This window comes from Atractosteus spatula, chromosome 11 (genome assembly GCF_055471065.1).
Source record: "Atractosteus spatula isolate fAtrSpa1 chromosome 11, fAtrSpa1.hap1, whole genome shotgun sequence".
NCBI classification, from domain to species: Eukaryota; Metazoa; Chordata; class Actinopteri; order Semionotiformes; family Lepisosteidae; genus Atractosteus; species Atractosteus spatula.
In genome coordinates this window covers 33,827,927-33,841,737 of record NC_142716.1, presented here as the reverse complement: position 1 = coordinate 33,841,737, position 13,811 = coordinate 33,827,927, and the positions used below count along the sequence as shown (strand labels likewise).

General features: G+C 47.5%; 1 protein-coding gene across 4 annotated transcripts; it reads left to right on the top strand.

Moving 5' to 3' along the window:
• Window positions 1-377: 377 nt before the first annotated feature.
• npl (N-acetylneuraminate pyruvate lyase (dihydrodipicolinate synthase)) lies at window positions 378-13,340 on the top strand. Of its 4 annotated transcripts, none has more exons than XM_088927087.1 (12): window positions 378-500; window positions 6,247-6,352; window positions 6,652-6,725; window positions 7,526-7,613; window positions 8,593-8,650; window positions 9,113-9,188; window positions 9,308-9,400; window positions 9,542-9,687; window positions 9,952-9,998; window positions 11,062-11,146; window positions 11,483-11,522; window positions 11,834-13,340. In XM_088927087.1, the coding sequence occupies exons 2-12, from the start codon at window positions 6,282-6,284 to the stop codon at window positions 11,977-11,979; spliced, it is 924 nt and encodes a 307-aa protein (XP_088783213.1). In that variant the 5' UTR covers window positions 378-500; window positions 6,247-6,281; the 3' UTR covers window positions 11,980-13,340. The 4 variants fall into 4 exon arrangements, with proteins under 4 accessions (XP_088783213.1, XP_088783211.1, XP_088783212.1 ...); XM_088927085.1 differs by lacking the exon at window positions 378-500 and adding an exon at window positions 4,664-4,928; XM_088927086.1 differs by lacking the exon at window positions 378-500 and adding an exon at window positions 4,677-4,938.
• Window positions 13,341-13,811: the final 471 nt, after the last annotated feature.

Below are 13,811 nucleotides of genomic sequence, written 5' to 3'. Positions count from 1 at the left end.
TTGATTGATTAATTCATGGGCGGATAGCTTAGCTATATATCAACACTAAGAACATGACTGCTACATACTAAACGCAATTCTACGTGCTACATTTGAGAAGTACAACCTTCCCAGAATTAGAGTACCAATCTATCCACATACTGATTTAAGATCGCATGTCTTCCCATCACTAAACACAACAACATGAGTATCGTAACCGGTCATTTCAATGCTCTCTGCCACATTATAACAAAAAAGAAAAACCTCACAAACACGCACAAGCGCTCAAAGCCCTAGTAGTACGAAGTACCGGCTGAGAACTACACTTCCCGGCAGGCGCCTGGGTCATGTGAGCTGAGCGCTCCCGCACATGACTGCGGGGAGAGTCACGATCAACTACTCGCAGTATCAGCAGAATACAACTGGCACCCCTAGGGATAGACTGGACCCACTCGTCTCACAGAGCCAGGACAGACACTCCCGAACCCCCGCTGGCGACTTGGAGCTGCGCTCATCGAAAGGTACTGTCAGGTCAGATCACACTACGTTATACGCAGGAACGCAGGAGTTTGAAATACTGCTACTTCTAAAAACACCGATTTGCAATTACTGTCCTTCTGATATTATGGCTTATGACGATTATGCTTCTTGTCAGTTATTCGTTGATATTTATTTTATTTTTATTTTTTATGTGAGAAAATGAATATAAGTGCTCTTTAGAATTCGTATGTAATCTAATCTCTAAAATCTTTTTTTAGTTTGTTGTCAACACTTTGAAGTGTTTGTGAGGATGTGTGTAATATACTGACTATAATAATAATAATAAAACTTTATATAGAGACTTTAAAGGTGGCGTCTCAAAGTGCTTTATGAACTACACCAACAATAAAAAAATACACAAGACAAACACAATGAAAATACATATTGCGAGGAGGCAGTAGATGGGGATACTGAATACAGTAGGAGCAGAGGGGTAAAGAACAGAGGGGTAAAGACAGCCCACAGTGTAACCGAGGAGGCTGCTGTTTCTCTGCCTGACGGTCTGCTTGTCGTTCCTGTCCGCGCTTTCGCAGGCGGGACCAGATCCCCACTCTCTCCGGTTTGCTCGCGCGAGGAGGGGGGGGGGGGGCTGAGCCTCTCTTGTCACAGCACGTGCACAAAGGGCCCAGCGCCCGCGGTCTCCAGTCAGCGTAGGCGACCTGAAAGCTTGAGCTGGTCGGACACCCCCCTGTCCAGATGTCTGGCTTAGTCACAGAGCAGGCGGAGCTCTTCACAGTAGTCAGTGGGATGAAATCGGGCAGGAGAGCTCGAGGCTCACGGTGATTGGGTCTGGAGTCTGAAATACCCCCGGGGTTGCTCGGTGGTGTGATGGCAAGTGCTGTCTGCGTGGAGTTTGCATGTTTCACCCACGAGCATGCGGGTTTTCCAAGGTTGCTCTCTAAAGGTTCCTCCCAGGTTTCAATCCGGTCACTCCTGGCAAGAGATGGGGGAATGCCCCTCTGTAGTGGCTTCAGCAGCTCAGTGCAGTGCTTCCGATGTAATCATGCCAGTCGATTCAGGGCATCCCGTCCTCATCCCGTCTCCCCTTGGCATTACCAGACCAGGACACGGGACCTCAAGACTGGGGGCACCTTGTCGCTCTTGCACTGGCCTAGGGTGAGGAAGAATTTTAGCATTTATCTTTCGTTAAGTATATAATATAGTGACTATCTGCCTTTGCTCATATGTCTTTTTCTTAGCAACAGTATAAAAGGATAATTCAAGCATATTATTTGACCTTCTGACATTAATGCTCCAACCACACATTTCACACCTTCTGTTTACTTACTTCTAAAGACAAGGTAAAATTGCTTCTTAGGAAGAACGTGGTCAATTACAAAGAAATGTTTTGTAGAGAGAAATAACAACTCCCGATATGGAAACTTAGAATGAGCTTTCCTGCGTGAATTTGCTGTATCGAACTCATTGCATTTACCATCTCGTTGGAGAGACTGCTCTCAGATCTGCATGATGGTATCCTCCCCACGCGCATGAATAAAGGACTCTGCTTGACCACACACCTAACCTGAGCGAAGAGTTTTCTTCGACAAGGGGCAGAAGCTGTTTTTTCCATAGCTCTCCAGCCAGACAGATACCGTATCTGTGCGCTGCTTGCTCGATTAAGAGTGCTTGTCTCCCGGTCAAGGCTATCCACAGTCTGGGGCAGGGTTCACGCTATCTGGAGTGCCACTGCACGGTAAGGAGCCAGAGGCAGCAGAGCTGGGAAATAGCGTAAGATCTAGGTAGACCAGTACAGAGTGTGGGATGGTGCAGAATCTAATAAACGTTCTTGAACAGCTCTTTCAGTGGGAATAAGCGGCTGGATGGGTGGATGATTAATTATGCACGGCTAATCGATCAACCTGTTTGATCACCGCCACAAGACCTACAGCGGTTCTTTAATCACGCGGTACTGTACCGTGGTACGTCTTGGAGACCGTACCGGTACGCTCGGTAATTTCCGGCAGTTTCCGTCAGCGGTTTTATTTTTCCGGTTTTAATTCACAGAATCAAATTTGATTCAGAGAACCGAAAGACTGCGTTAAAAATGGCGTTAACTTTAAAAGGGCGAGTCAAAAAACAGTCATCCTAATGGTATTTCCCACATATCATTAGCTAGGAAGTTTAGAAATATGAGGTGATTTCGGAAATCACGCGGAAATAATCACAGCTGATTATCTGTTTCAGAACGACCTTGACTTTAATCGATACGGGCATTCCCAATTGAACATGTGCTGTTGTTTCTAGTTTTTCTGATTCTACTGTAACTCTAGTCTGGAAGGAAGACTAGTCTTGATCATGTTTTTAATTCCATTACTGCCATTAGACGTGCTTTGATTTTTTTTTTAGATTGTCTTAAGCTGTTCAAGTCAATATAGAATGTCTTGTCTCAACAATATTTTAAGCAAGTATTGAGGATTCTTTGAAGTTTGAGATGAAATAGCCAAGGGCGATCGGACATGCTAAACATGTTTCACAAGGTTGTGAATGTCAACTCTACTCATTGTAAAGAAATAATGTTACAACTTACAAGCACCTGTCATATTTTGAATTTGACATTATCTTGCTAAGCAAAATTAACCTCCAATACCTTGTGAAAAAAGATGTAATCATTTAACGATTGACAACAATCTGCAGGTTGTTAAATTGTTCTGTTACACTGTTCAGTGTTATTTCTAGTTCTTTGGTTCCAATAAAACAACAAAACAACATGATTTTCATTACTTTATTTTGTGTTCAACTCGGTATGCTTTACTGATCATGAAATGAAATTATCAGACAGTCTCCATATATAAACACGCAGAACAGTTTGCGGTATATCGCGGTGCGTTTTCCAGGCGGTACCCAACCCTAGTAATCCGTGTCTCATTATGATCCCGAGGTGTGAATTACATGCCAGGCCCCGCAGTGTACTCGTGATTGCTGAGAGGTTTTCCAGAGGAGGAGGAGAGTAAAAAGGCCTAAGCTCTTGGGCCCTGGTTTCGGATCAGAACCAGAACCATGGTGACTTCTGTGGGGAGTTTGCATGCTCTTCTGCGTGGGGTGTTTTTCTGTGTCCCCTGGGGTTTGCTCCCACCTTCCCAAGACGAGACTGATGGGGGGTAACTGGTGTGTGAATTGTCCCTGTGATTGTGTGAGAAATGTGACGGACTCCCACATTAAAATTCCAGGTCTGAGCGATGCGCCTTAACACATCACCTGGTAAACTGATCAAACGGCCTTTAGAAATTGGTGATGTCATGGATGAGACCTGCTGGACCGGGGGCCTCTGGGTATGAAGAACTGAATCTTCTTCGTCTTGAGAGGAGAAGACCACAAGAGGCTCTGAGTCAGAGCCCTGGCGCTGGTTACTCACAGTCCTCAAAGGCACCGACAGCCGTCAGCGTGGTGCACGTCGACAACACCAGCAGTGAAACAGGAACCGGTGCACACGCGTGGACACTGACGGGAAGGGCATGGGAAGCTGAGAGCAGGAGGCTGTGCGTCGTGGGTGCTTGGAACAAGCTACCCCGCCATTGTGCTCTGCTGGTTTGGAGTATGTCCTTTAAACAACCACAAATATGGCGATATACTTTGTTAATTGGCTATGGAACACTTTGTTTGTTAATTGGTTACTGGTGAAATGTTTTATCCACAGATTTAAATGCCGAAGTAAGAATATGAAAGTATCAGCCACACGTAACATGACCATTATGAACCCTTCAATAATGTTGAAGGGTTTCATTCGTTACACTGTGGCTGTGTTGTCTGTGTTAAGCTGCTGTTGCACTGCAATTTCCCTCACGGGATCAATAAAGTATCTATCTAATGTTAAATACCAGAAAAGCCTGCAGATAATATAATTCACTATCACATTAGCTCAAATGTTCGTGTTACAGTATAAAATTTAAAAATGATCAAATTTAACTTGTTATAATCCTGTATATAATACCCTGGTACTCTCCTGTTTTCTTTCTGCCTGTCTGTTTCATTGTTTCTATTTTCCTTGAACTGTCTTTGTGGTGTACTTCTTTCTTTTGTTCTTACTCTTGTCACTGTCACAAAGCATTTGGGGAAAACAATAAGTGACATCACATGAGCCGCGACACATACGCCACAGGCATTTACGGAATAGTACGAGTGACTGACGGAAAGAGCCGAGCACACTGCCCGAGACATACAGCTGGGGGGAGACAGCAATTGTGTTCCGGTTGCAGTCGGACTGAGGCAGTTGCGGAATTCTACGAGAAGGACGGAAGAGGGTCGGGGAGACAGTGACAGCGGTTTGCACGGGATGCAGTACTCGGACAATCTGAAACACCAATCGGAATCACGCTGATGGCGGGAAGAACGTCTGGAAAAGACAAAACTCTGTTGCTACCACTGGCTTTTACTGGATCCACCGTTCAGGACTTTGGACCGGCCTTGTGGTGAGACGTTGTGCGTGAGGATAAAAAAAAAAATGTTCAGAAATTCAGTGTCGGTGCGGTGCGTGGAGGTGACGTTATTCGCCTGACCTCTTTCTGTCCCCTGGTGGCGGGTTCTAGTATTTCAAAAACACCTCACTGGCATGACTTACAGTAAATGTTCGCATTTGTAATGAAGAGTTCCGCTATGTAAATTATTTCGTTATATTAATAGAAATACCTCATTATATCTGGTATCATGATATTTTAAAAAACGCTTGAGCGAACTAAATACCAGTGTATTACAAAATAAGACGCTTTAAAATTGTTGGCGTGATATTTTTATTTCCACTCATTGTTCGTCATTCAGTGTTGAATGATTTTCCCAGTGTGTTACTGCTGATAACGGCTCTTTCTAGAGGGAAAGACGTCATAGAAGGATAGTTTTTGTATTTTTCTGCTTGCTTAAATGTCAAAGCTGCGTCTGCCATTGGGAGAACTGGCTATAATGAGTGACCTCCCTGTTTGTGAGCCACACAACCCATCTTGACCGCACCTGACCTTAACGTACAGTAGTCCCTTATGTTCTGATGGTATGGCTGTCCTTCTGTAGCTTTGGAATGGGGCTGTATTTTAATTCCATGAAAGTTTCTGCAAAGCAAACTTAAGTTGGATGGATGTCTTGAATTTTGCGCGGGATTCGATTTGTCGTACCCTTTAGTTACCAAGAGATAGGCAGAGCTGGTCTTTCCTGCAGGTTTCATGTTGTTGTGAGCTTAGCCACAGCTTCGTGGATGAAGTAGGTACACTGCTCATACGATTAATGGGTTTATTGGAAATTAGGTATACTGTCCTGTTAATTATGATAACTTTCAGAGATGTGTTGATTAATCCAGGTGGACTAAAACACACACAGGTGTTTTGAGAGTGATTAGGGACGTGCTCTTTAGAGAACGGAAAAGAATGACTTCCCGTTGCATTAGGTGTCTAGTGCTGAATTCCAATACCCTCCCCAAAAACAGGATTGTCTCCTTCTGTTCCACCTCCACCAGATCGGCTGCCTACCAACCCAGGTCTCGCTGGGGGGGAGGTTTTCCGAGTACTGAATTACAAAATACTGTACATGCTCATCATATTTTTAAAGAATTACCATTTACACAATAAACTTCCAAAAAGCACACTGTGGACTTCCCCTAGGTCATGTGTTAACGCCCAGCCTGAATTGCAACAAGGAGGAGCTTCAGAGGGACAAACTGGGATGGCTAGGTCACTCTTGGCGAGCTGCCCTATGAGGGGTCTGTGTCGTTTTCCACCTCTCATTTCTCAGTCTCTCTCCCTACAGGTGCCTTCTGCCCCACTGCCTTCCTGACCTAAGAGATGGCTGCCCCCCAGCGCAAGATGATCAGCGGCCTCATAGCTGCCACTTTTACCCCCCTGAACGACCAGGGGTAAGGTCTGCCGGCCCCCCCACCCCACCATCACCAACCTCCCCCCATACCTCCAGTCTCTGAAAGCCCCACATTGACACCATCACACACCTGGGCAGGTCCTCTCACGCTACACACCCGACACACCTCCCCACAGCAGGACCCTCTTTCGCTCCGATCTCGGGGTCACACCCCCTCCCTCTGAGCTCCTCTCGTCCACGTCCGGCCCCAGTCTCCCCCGCGCTGCTCAAGCTGGCTTCCAGACGGTCTCGTCTGCCTGCTCTCTCGGGACTGACCAGAGCCCTTCTGTGTCCCCCCAGGGAGATCAACCCGTCTGTGATCGAGCAGTACGTTGACTACCTGGTGAAGAAGCAGGGGGTCAGGGCCGTGTTCGGTAAGAGCTCTTCACTGCTCTGGGCGTCTGTGCCGCGGCCCATCGCGTCCTGCCCGTTTCCTTCCTGTTTGTCAGACGGGCACACAGGGAAACACAGAGCAGGAGGAACGTGTGCAGGAGAGTGGCCTGAGCTCCTTTGCGCTCTCTGCTTCCGTCCTATTCTACTTCCCTTTCTTGTCTAATGTGTCTGGATCTCTTCCCCGCAGTTTAAATTCAAACAAAACATTACTGCCACAGGTTTGGTTTCTGTTACCTAAAGCACAAACTTTCCCCTGGAGCTTCTTAACCAGAGCTTTCCAGTCCTGGTCCCAGAGGAACACAGTCTCTTCATATTTTTGCTCAACTGGGCTCTTATTTACAGGCTCAAGTTTCAGAACTGCCCTCTTTCAGTAGTGCTGCCTGAAATGTAACTGAGTGGACCTCTGGAGAAGGCAGAAACACTCACTGTGATGCAGTGTGGGCGTGTCTGATACAGTCGATCTCCCCTGTCTCTGCTCATCCACTGGTCAGCTAGTCTAGTTAGAGCTGTTTAGTCAGAAATAAGGGGCAGAAATTTGAGGAGAGGCGGTGTAAAGTTCTGTGTGCTGAGGCTGTTGGAAAACGGGACTCTTTAAGTTGGGTATGTCTGACACTCGGACAGATCGAAGAAACAACTTAAATAGGAAAAAAGTCTGAATGAGCAAGGAGCTCAGTAAAGTCACCAATTAGCTCGGCTGGAAATCGGTGCTCTAAACTAACAACACTACGCTCTGACGAGCCGTGACTGGTCTGTGTCTTTCCCTGTCTTTGTGAATCTGCAGTGAATGGCACAACCGGGGAGAGCATGTCCCTCAGTGTGGAGGAGAGGAAGAGGCTGGCAGAGGAGTGGTGCCAGCAGGGCAAGGGCAAGTGAGTACTGCCCCAGGGGGATAGGCCAGGACCTGCGCCCGAGACGCAGACAGCAGTGCCACCTGGTGTGTTGTAAGAGAGTCACCCGGCAGTAACTGAACAGTGCAGCCTGGCTCGTCCGATACCCCCGTGTGTCCTAGAACTGGGCTCTCCCTCTGCAGGTGTCCTTTCCAGAGTCCTGCCTGCTGCAGAGCTGCCAATTAGTAACTAAATCACTGGAGTGCAGAGTTTCCTATAGAAATCCAAGACATTCTTTAGAAAGTTAAAACTGAGTTTGAAAACAGCAAAGCACTGGTAAATGTTATCATTTTGCAGTGTGCAGAAAGCCTGGATACTAAGGATCTACACTCCTGCATTTTTGTTCTTTGCTGAACTTGGTTTTGAAGGCAGAGGTCTTTTTTTGGCATTTAAGTCCAGTTATTTGGGTTATAAACTGGCCCAGTTTGTAATGGTCCGCTCTGTGTTTTTTGACCACACAGGAAGAAGGACACAGGCACCCCAGCGAATGCCGAGTGTAGTTTTTACTGGGGTCTTGTGGCAGCCCTGCTGGAGACAGTCCACCCACTGTCAAAGCCCACGCCACTTTTGCAAAACACTGGGTCTCAAGGGTTCTGCTTTTAGCGATTCACTTCCTTCTAGATGTGTAAATGCGAGTGTTTTAACAGTCATCAGCTTTACTGTGAGACAGCAGCAAACTGTTTTTCCCGCTCTGGTCTGCAGTGTCATCCCCCTGTTGTCTTCAAGAAAGACGCAGAACATTGAGAATATTATTTAGTCTTCCCACGGGGAAGATAAGCCCGCTTTGTTTGTGATCCAGCAGAAAGCCCTCGGCACACACTCTGAGACACTGTCGTGCTGCACTGGCAAATTCCTGTACCTGACATGTCCTGGCGAATAAAAGCGATTCTCATTCTGATTCTGGTAGTGTGTGCGTGAGCAAGCACATGTCTGCGTACTGATCCGTCTGCTCCGCCTGCAGGCTGGACCAGGTGATTGTCCACGTGGGGTGTCTGAGTCTGAAGGAGTCGCAGGAGCTGGTGAGTCCTCTGATCCCTGCTGTGCACAACACTGGGCAGCAGAGCAGAACAGCACAGCACACCCAGGCCAGCTCACTGGCGCACACCTCAGTGGAGCACCCTCCAGTAGCTCTGATGTGTGGACTGCTTCAATTACAAGATATGTAGATAAAACTGCTGTTTGAAAATCAGCCAGAAGCTGTCCTGTTCTAGATTCATATCTCTGTGTTTGGTTATACCCATGTCTGTAATTGTTAGAACTCAAGACTGTGATGCCCTTTTCTTCCATAAGCTGTACGACAGCAAAGTATATGACCATAGCGCGCACTTCAGTTTTCAGTCATGAGCTATAGTGCATTTTAGTAAAGTATGGTAAAGAGTATTGCTGAATACACTGTGGTCCAGTAAAATGCAGTTGAGGATAGTGGTACAGCGCGTTACAGTGTACCGTAGAGCAGTAATCAGGCTGTGTTCTCTGTACAGGCCCGACATGCGGCTGATGTGGGGGCTGATGGGATTGCAGTGATCTCACCCTGCTTCTTCAAGCCTGCAGATAAAGGTATCATTCTGTCACTCCTTCACCCCTTCTGTCTCTCACGACACGCATGAGTGTTTCAGCCCGTGTTGTTAAGAGCTCGTGTGGCTGATCGCCGTCCGATCTTTCTGTATCCCTCTCAGATGCGCTGAGGAAGTTCCTCCAGCATGTGGCAAAAGCAGCCCCCTGCCTACCGTTCTACTACTACCACCTCCCCGGCCTGACCGGGGTGAGCCGTGAGTACGGCGCCAATCAGCAAGGCAGCAATTACAGCACTGACCACATACTGATGCACTGTCGCTTTCTGTAGTGCTGCAGGTGATTAAACAGCCCACCTCTGCCTCCCTCTCTCCTTCTCCGCTCTCTCTTGGCTTTAGTCAAGGCGATGGACATCCTGCAGGGGATTGAGGACATCATTCCGTCCTTCCAGGGCTTAAAATTCAGCGGCAGTGACCTCATGGATTTCGGGCAGTGCGTCCACCACAGCCCTCCCCACTGGCCCATGCTGTATGGGATGGATGAGGTGGGGTGTGTCCCTCGCGCTGCTCACCGACTCCTCTCTCACGCCTCTCATCCTTTTCCCCAGATCTCTCCCCTCGCATGGAACACGCTGCACTCTCTCTGTCCATCACTCTGCACAAACAGCAGCAGAGCAAACTTGCACTCAGCAGATGCACGCAGGGCTCGGTTAATATGACCGTGCAGGCAGGCGGCAAGCTGGTTATTGCACCAGCAGCTGTGTCAGTACGTGCGGGCAGGGACTAACAGAGCTGCTTCTGTTCTGCAGCAACTGCTGGCCGGATTGGTGATGGGAGCGCATGGCGCTGTGGGCAGGTGAGTCTGTGTGGTACAGATCAGCCCCTGGTGCCCGTCTGGATGCCCCGTCCCCTCTGCCTCTGTATACGGTGGCTTCCATTTTCCTGCTTTAACTGATATAATCACCCCTCCTGCCTGTTTTTGCGCAAGCTTGCCTGAGCTTTAAAACACATACCCTGTAGTTGTGAAAGAAAAAGTGCCACAGCCGCAGTCAATCAGAGTCCCAGGAAAGGTGTGCCTGTGATCTTGAGTCGTTGTGGAAACTGCAGTCAGCAAGGGCAATACTGTGGAGCTGCACCAGTATCTTAAAGTACTGAACTCAGTGAACACCTGCAGCCTTATTATGGAACACAGAACACCTCTCATTCATAATACAGTAATTGTATTTTGATATAGGTGTGAAGGGAAGTTAAATGCTGTATAACAGAAGCCCTGTCTTCATCCCAATCCCCCCCATTTTCACTTGCAGAACCAGTTTGTCAGGACCAGTCTCTGACTGGGTTAGAGAGCCCAGCATACAGCTATCTGCTGCCCTGAAAGCCTCTGCTTTCTCTTAGGAGACTCAGTTGCTCTACGGTGGCAGAGCGACTGCCGACCCTCAGGTGATCACAAGGCAGAGCCTGTACTTGTGTGTGTTTATTTAGTTGTTCCTGCTTGAAGTTTGCTCTCCTCTCCCAGCCTCTGTGTGCCCTCCAGTGCTTTACTCTTGTTTAAAACAACATGACTTTTCACTTTTTTCAGACTTAAAGGATGGGGGTTGTGATGCTGAGTGCCATGGTGATTCCAAAATATACTGCTATAAAAATGCTCTGCTGCTTTGCTCAGCAGATGCTGTGGCAGCGTCCGTCTGGAATGCCTGTTTGTGTAGGAGCAGTGTGACTGAGACTGGCAGGACAGTACCACTCAGTCGTAACACACTGTGCTCATGTACCCAGACTTTCACACTGCTGGTCCTGTTGCACCACTGATGTCATTTACTTCTGCACCTCCTGAACAGTCAGCCCCCTGTGCTCTGAGTAGGATTTGCGTCTAAACTGGTGCCTGCTGTCAGTCTGCCTGACTTCTTTCTCTCTCTGAGCAGCACTTATAACTACATGGGCTGCGTAGTGAACAAGCTGCTGGAAGCCTTTGAGAAGGGCGACTACGTCCTGGCCAGAAGTATCCAGGTACCTCTCCCACCTTCCTTCTAGGTCTTGCACCTGCTTCCACTGCGGTCGGAGGCGCTGAGGCCTCAGGGTGTCTGTAGCCGCTGCTGTATTGAAGATTCGCCCTCAGGACTGTGCTAGGCAGGGTGGAAGAGTCTGGTTCCAATATCAACAATGCAGTGATGATGATGCCACTTTGCTCTCCCCTGTTTATGCTGCTGTTTCTGCCCCCAATAGTTTGGCATCTCTGACATCTCTACTCTTGCCCGTGTGTCTGTGAAAGAGGGCTAGACTGGCGTGGAAACAGTAAAATGGCCACAGCAGGGAGCTCTGACCTCTCTCTTTCTCTTCCTTCAGTTCCAGACCCAGGAAGTCATCTCCTATGCGGTGAAGCAGGGTGAGTGTGCAGTGAGCGTGCAGTGAGCACTGTGAGCGTGCAGAGAGTGTGCAGTGAGTGTGCAGTGAGCACAATGTGAGTGCAGTCTGTGCAGTGAGCACAATGTGAGTGCAGTCTGTGCAGTGAGCACAATGTGAGTGCACAGTGTGTGTGCAGTGAGCACAATGTGAGTGCACAGTGTGTGTGCAGTGAGGACACTGAGTGTGCAGTGTGTGTGCAGTGTGTGTGCAGTGTGTGTGCAGTGAGCGCGCCGTGTGTGTGTTCCTGAGTTTCACTCGCGGGTTGACCCGGCGAGTGTGTGCCTTCTCCAGGGTTCGACACGGCGATGAACAAGCAGCTGATGTGCGTGGTGTCCGGGCTGCCCCTGGGGCCCCCCCGGCTGCCCCTGCAGGAGTGCCCCCGCGAGCGCGCCCTGGCCATCGCCCGCCGACTGCAGGAGGTCCTGGGGGAGAACTGAGGAGGGGGCCCACCTGCCATCCCTTACACACGTTCTCTGGAAACACAACCTTGATACTGCTGCAGTCTGCTGCAGTTACTATTTACACTATATTTCAAAATGGAGCCAATTAGCAGGTGTAGACCTGTCTGATTATCTGTCTGTATGTTTGGATACATGGTAATTTAGTAATGCATTTATACTCTGAAGGTGTAACTGACCTCTCTTCTCTGTAAGGTTTATAAACTCTCAGTCTGTCAATGCACTGAGTCGCAGGTTGATAATCCTTCACAATCTTTCCATGCCTTCCACACGCTGCACACAGCAGCTATATTGTATTAGGTTAGGGACTAGATCAGGGCTGGGTTAGATTGATACCTGTACGCTAGCAGTTTGTTCCAAAGACCATTTCTACATCGCTTGTCAGATTTGCCGCTCTGGATGAAGGTTATAGTTCACCAGTGAGAGCACTGGAACACAGGGCTTGTGTACAGAGAGGTGCTTATCAACTTGTCAAGCACATGTGCAGTACTGTAGGTAGTACAAACGTCTCACTGGCCAATTGCATGGTCAGAGAAGGTTTACATATAATCCACCTCTGGTTTTCCCGTCAGTCCAGAAGTCGCAGGTTCGAGTCTGGACTACGGCATCAGGCGACTGAATTGGCTTTCCTAAGCGAAGGCCAGGACCGGCCACTTGTTTTCGAGGCTGGGCGAGTCTTCACCAGCCAGGGTTTGCCTAGGCTCTTTTCAGGCTCCCCTGATCTGTTTTTCCACAATTAGGGCATGTGGAAGATCATGTAACTTGCAAACCTTCATTTGTATGAGTTATGGTAACAACATGTCACCACAGACTTAAATAAACCTACCCATTCCTTCTGGGTTTCACCTGAATATGGAAAAAACAGCTTTGCCAGGAAAGAATCCTGAGGAGAAGACTGAGACTGAAAAGTACCTGACCTACACTTCTGTCACAGAAAAGTTTCTGTGGCAAGGTTTCACATGTAGTTGTCCTTCAGCACTTGTTACTGTATATATCTTAGGTTTTATTGCAGATTTTACAGAGACTTGTGTTTCAATCCACTGAAGCAATATTAACTATTTTTATAAAGACTCTGTACATTCACAGACAAATGTGTAACCAGACACTTCATGTGCGGTTAGGCTGGTTGTGGATCTCTTCAGATGGAATCAGTCCCTGGTGCAAATGTCATTAATGGGTCTTTTAAAGGCAGTGTTTCATGTTTTCTATGTTAATCTTTTTTTAAAAATATCTTTATTTTTCTGTTCTGATTGCTGTCTTGATTTTAACAGTGTAAGACTGTTTCCCCTTCTAAGGACAAAGTGCAGATCATTGAATAAAACTGTTCACTTTTAATTCTAGACCTGTTTGGTCTCTCGCTTTCTTTGGTGCAAAAGAAATGGAACATGTTATAATAAGCCTTGGGCTGCTCTATAAGGCTCGACTGATAACCCAAGACAGCATACTGTTCACATTCACTTGTCTTCTTCAGTTTAGCTCATGAACAAAACTTTGTATGTCCCTTTAATCTTCACTATGTGGTCTGAATGGATCATAAGACTGACGTGGTGGAATCCCCATGCTCTTAATCAATAGGGTTGTGATCTCTGCCCAGGGCAAGTGAATTAGATATCAGAAAATACCTGCCAGATACATCATAGTAGTTCAGAACAGCACTCTTTGCATACAGAAATTTTCCAGTCTTCCACATATTAAGCACTTGGTGGCAATAACCGAAACCGATCTCCTATTCACCGTTACACAGAAAATTAAACAATAAAAATGAGCAGTTGAGATACTGTGTAATGGCTACAAAGACAGCAGATGACAAC

Coding starts and splice junctions, on each gene's coding strand:
- npl (XM_088927087.1), top strand. CDS start 6,282: ATGGCTGCCCCCCAGCGCAAGATGATCAGCGGCCTCATAGCTGCCACT. Junction 6,726..7,525: donor GGGGGTCAGGGCCGTGTTCG/GTAAGAGCTCTT, acceptor GTGAATCTGCAG/TGAATGGCACAACCGGGGAG. Junction 9,688..9,951: donor TGCTGTATGGGATGGATGAG/GTGGGGTGTGTC, acceptor TCTGTTCTGCAG/CAACTGCTGGCCGGATTGGT.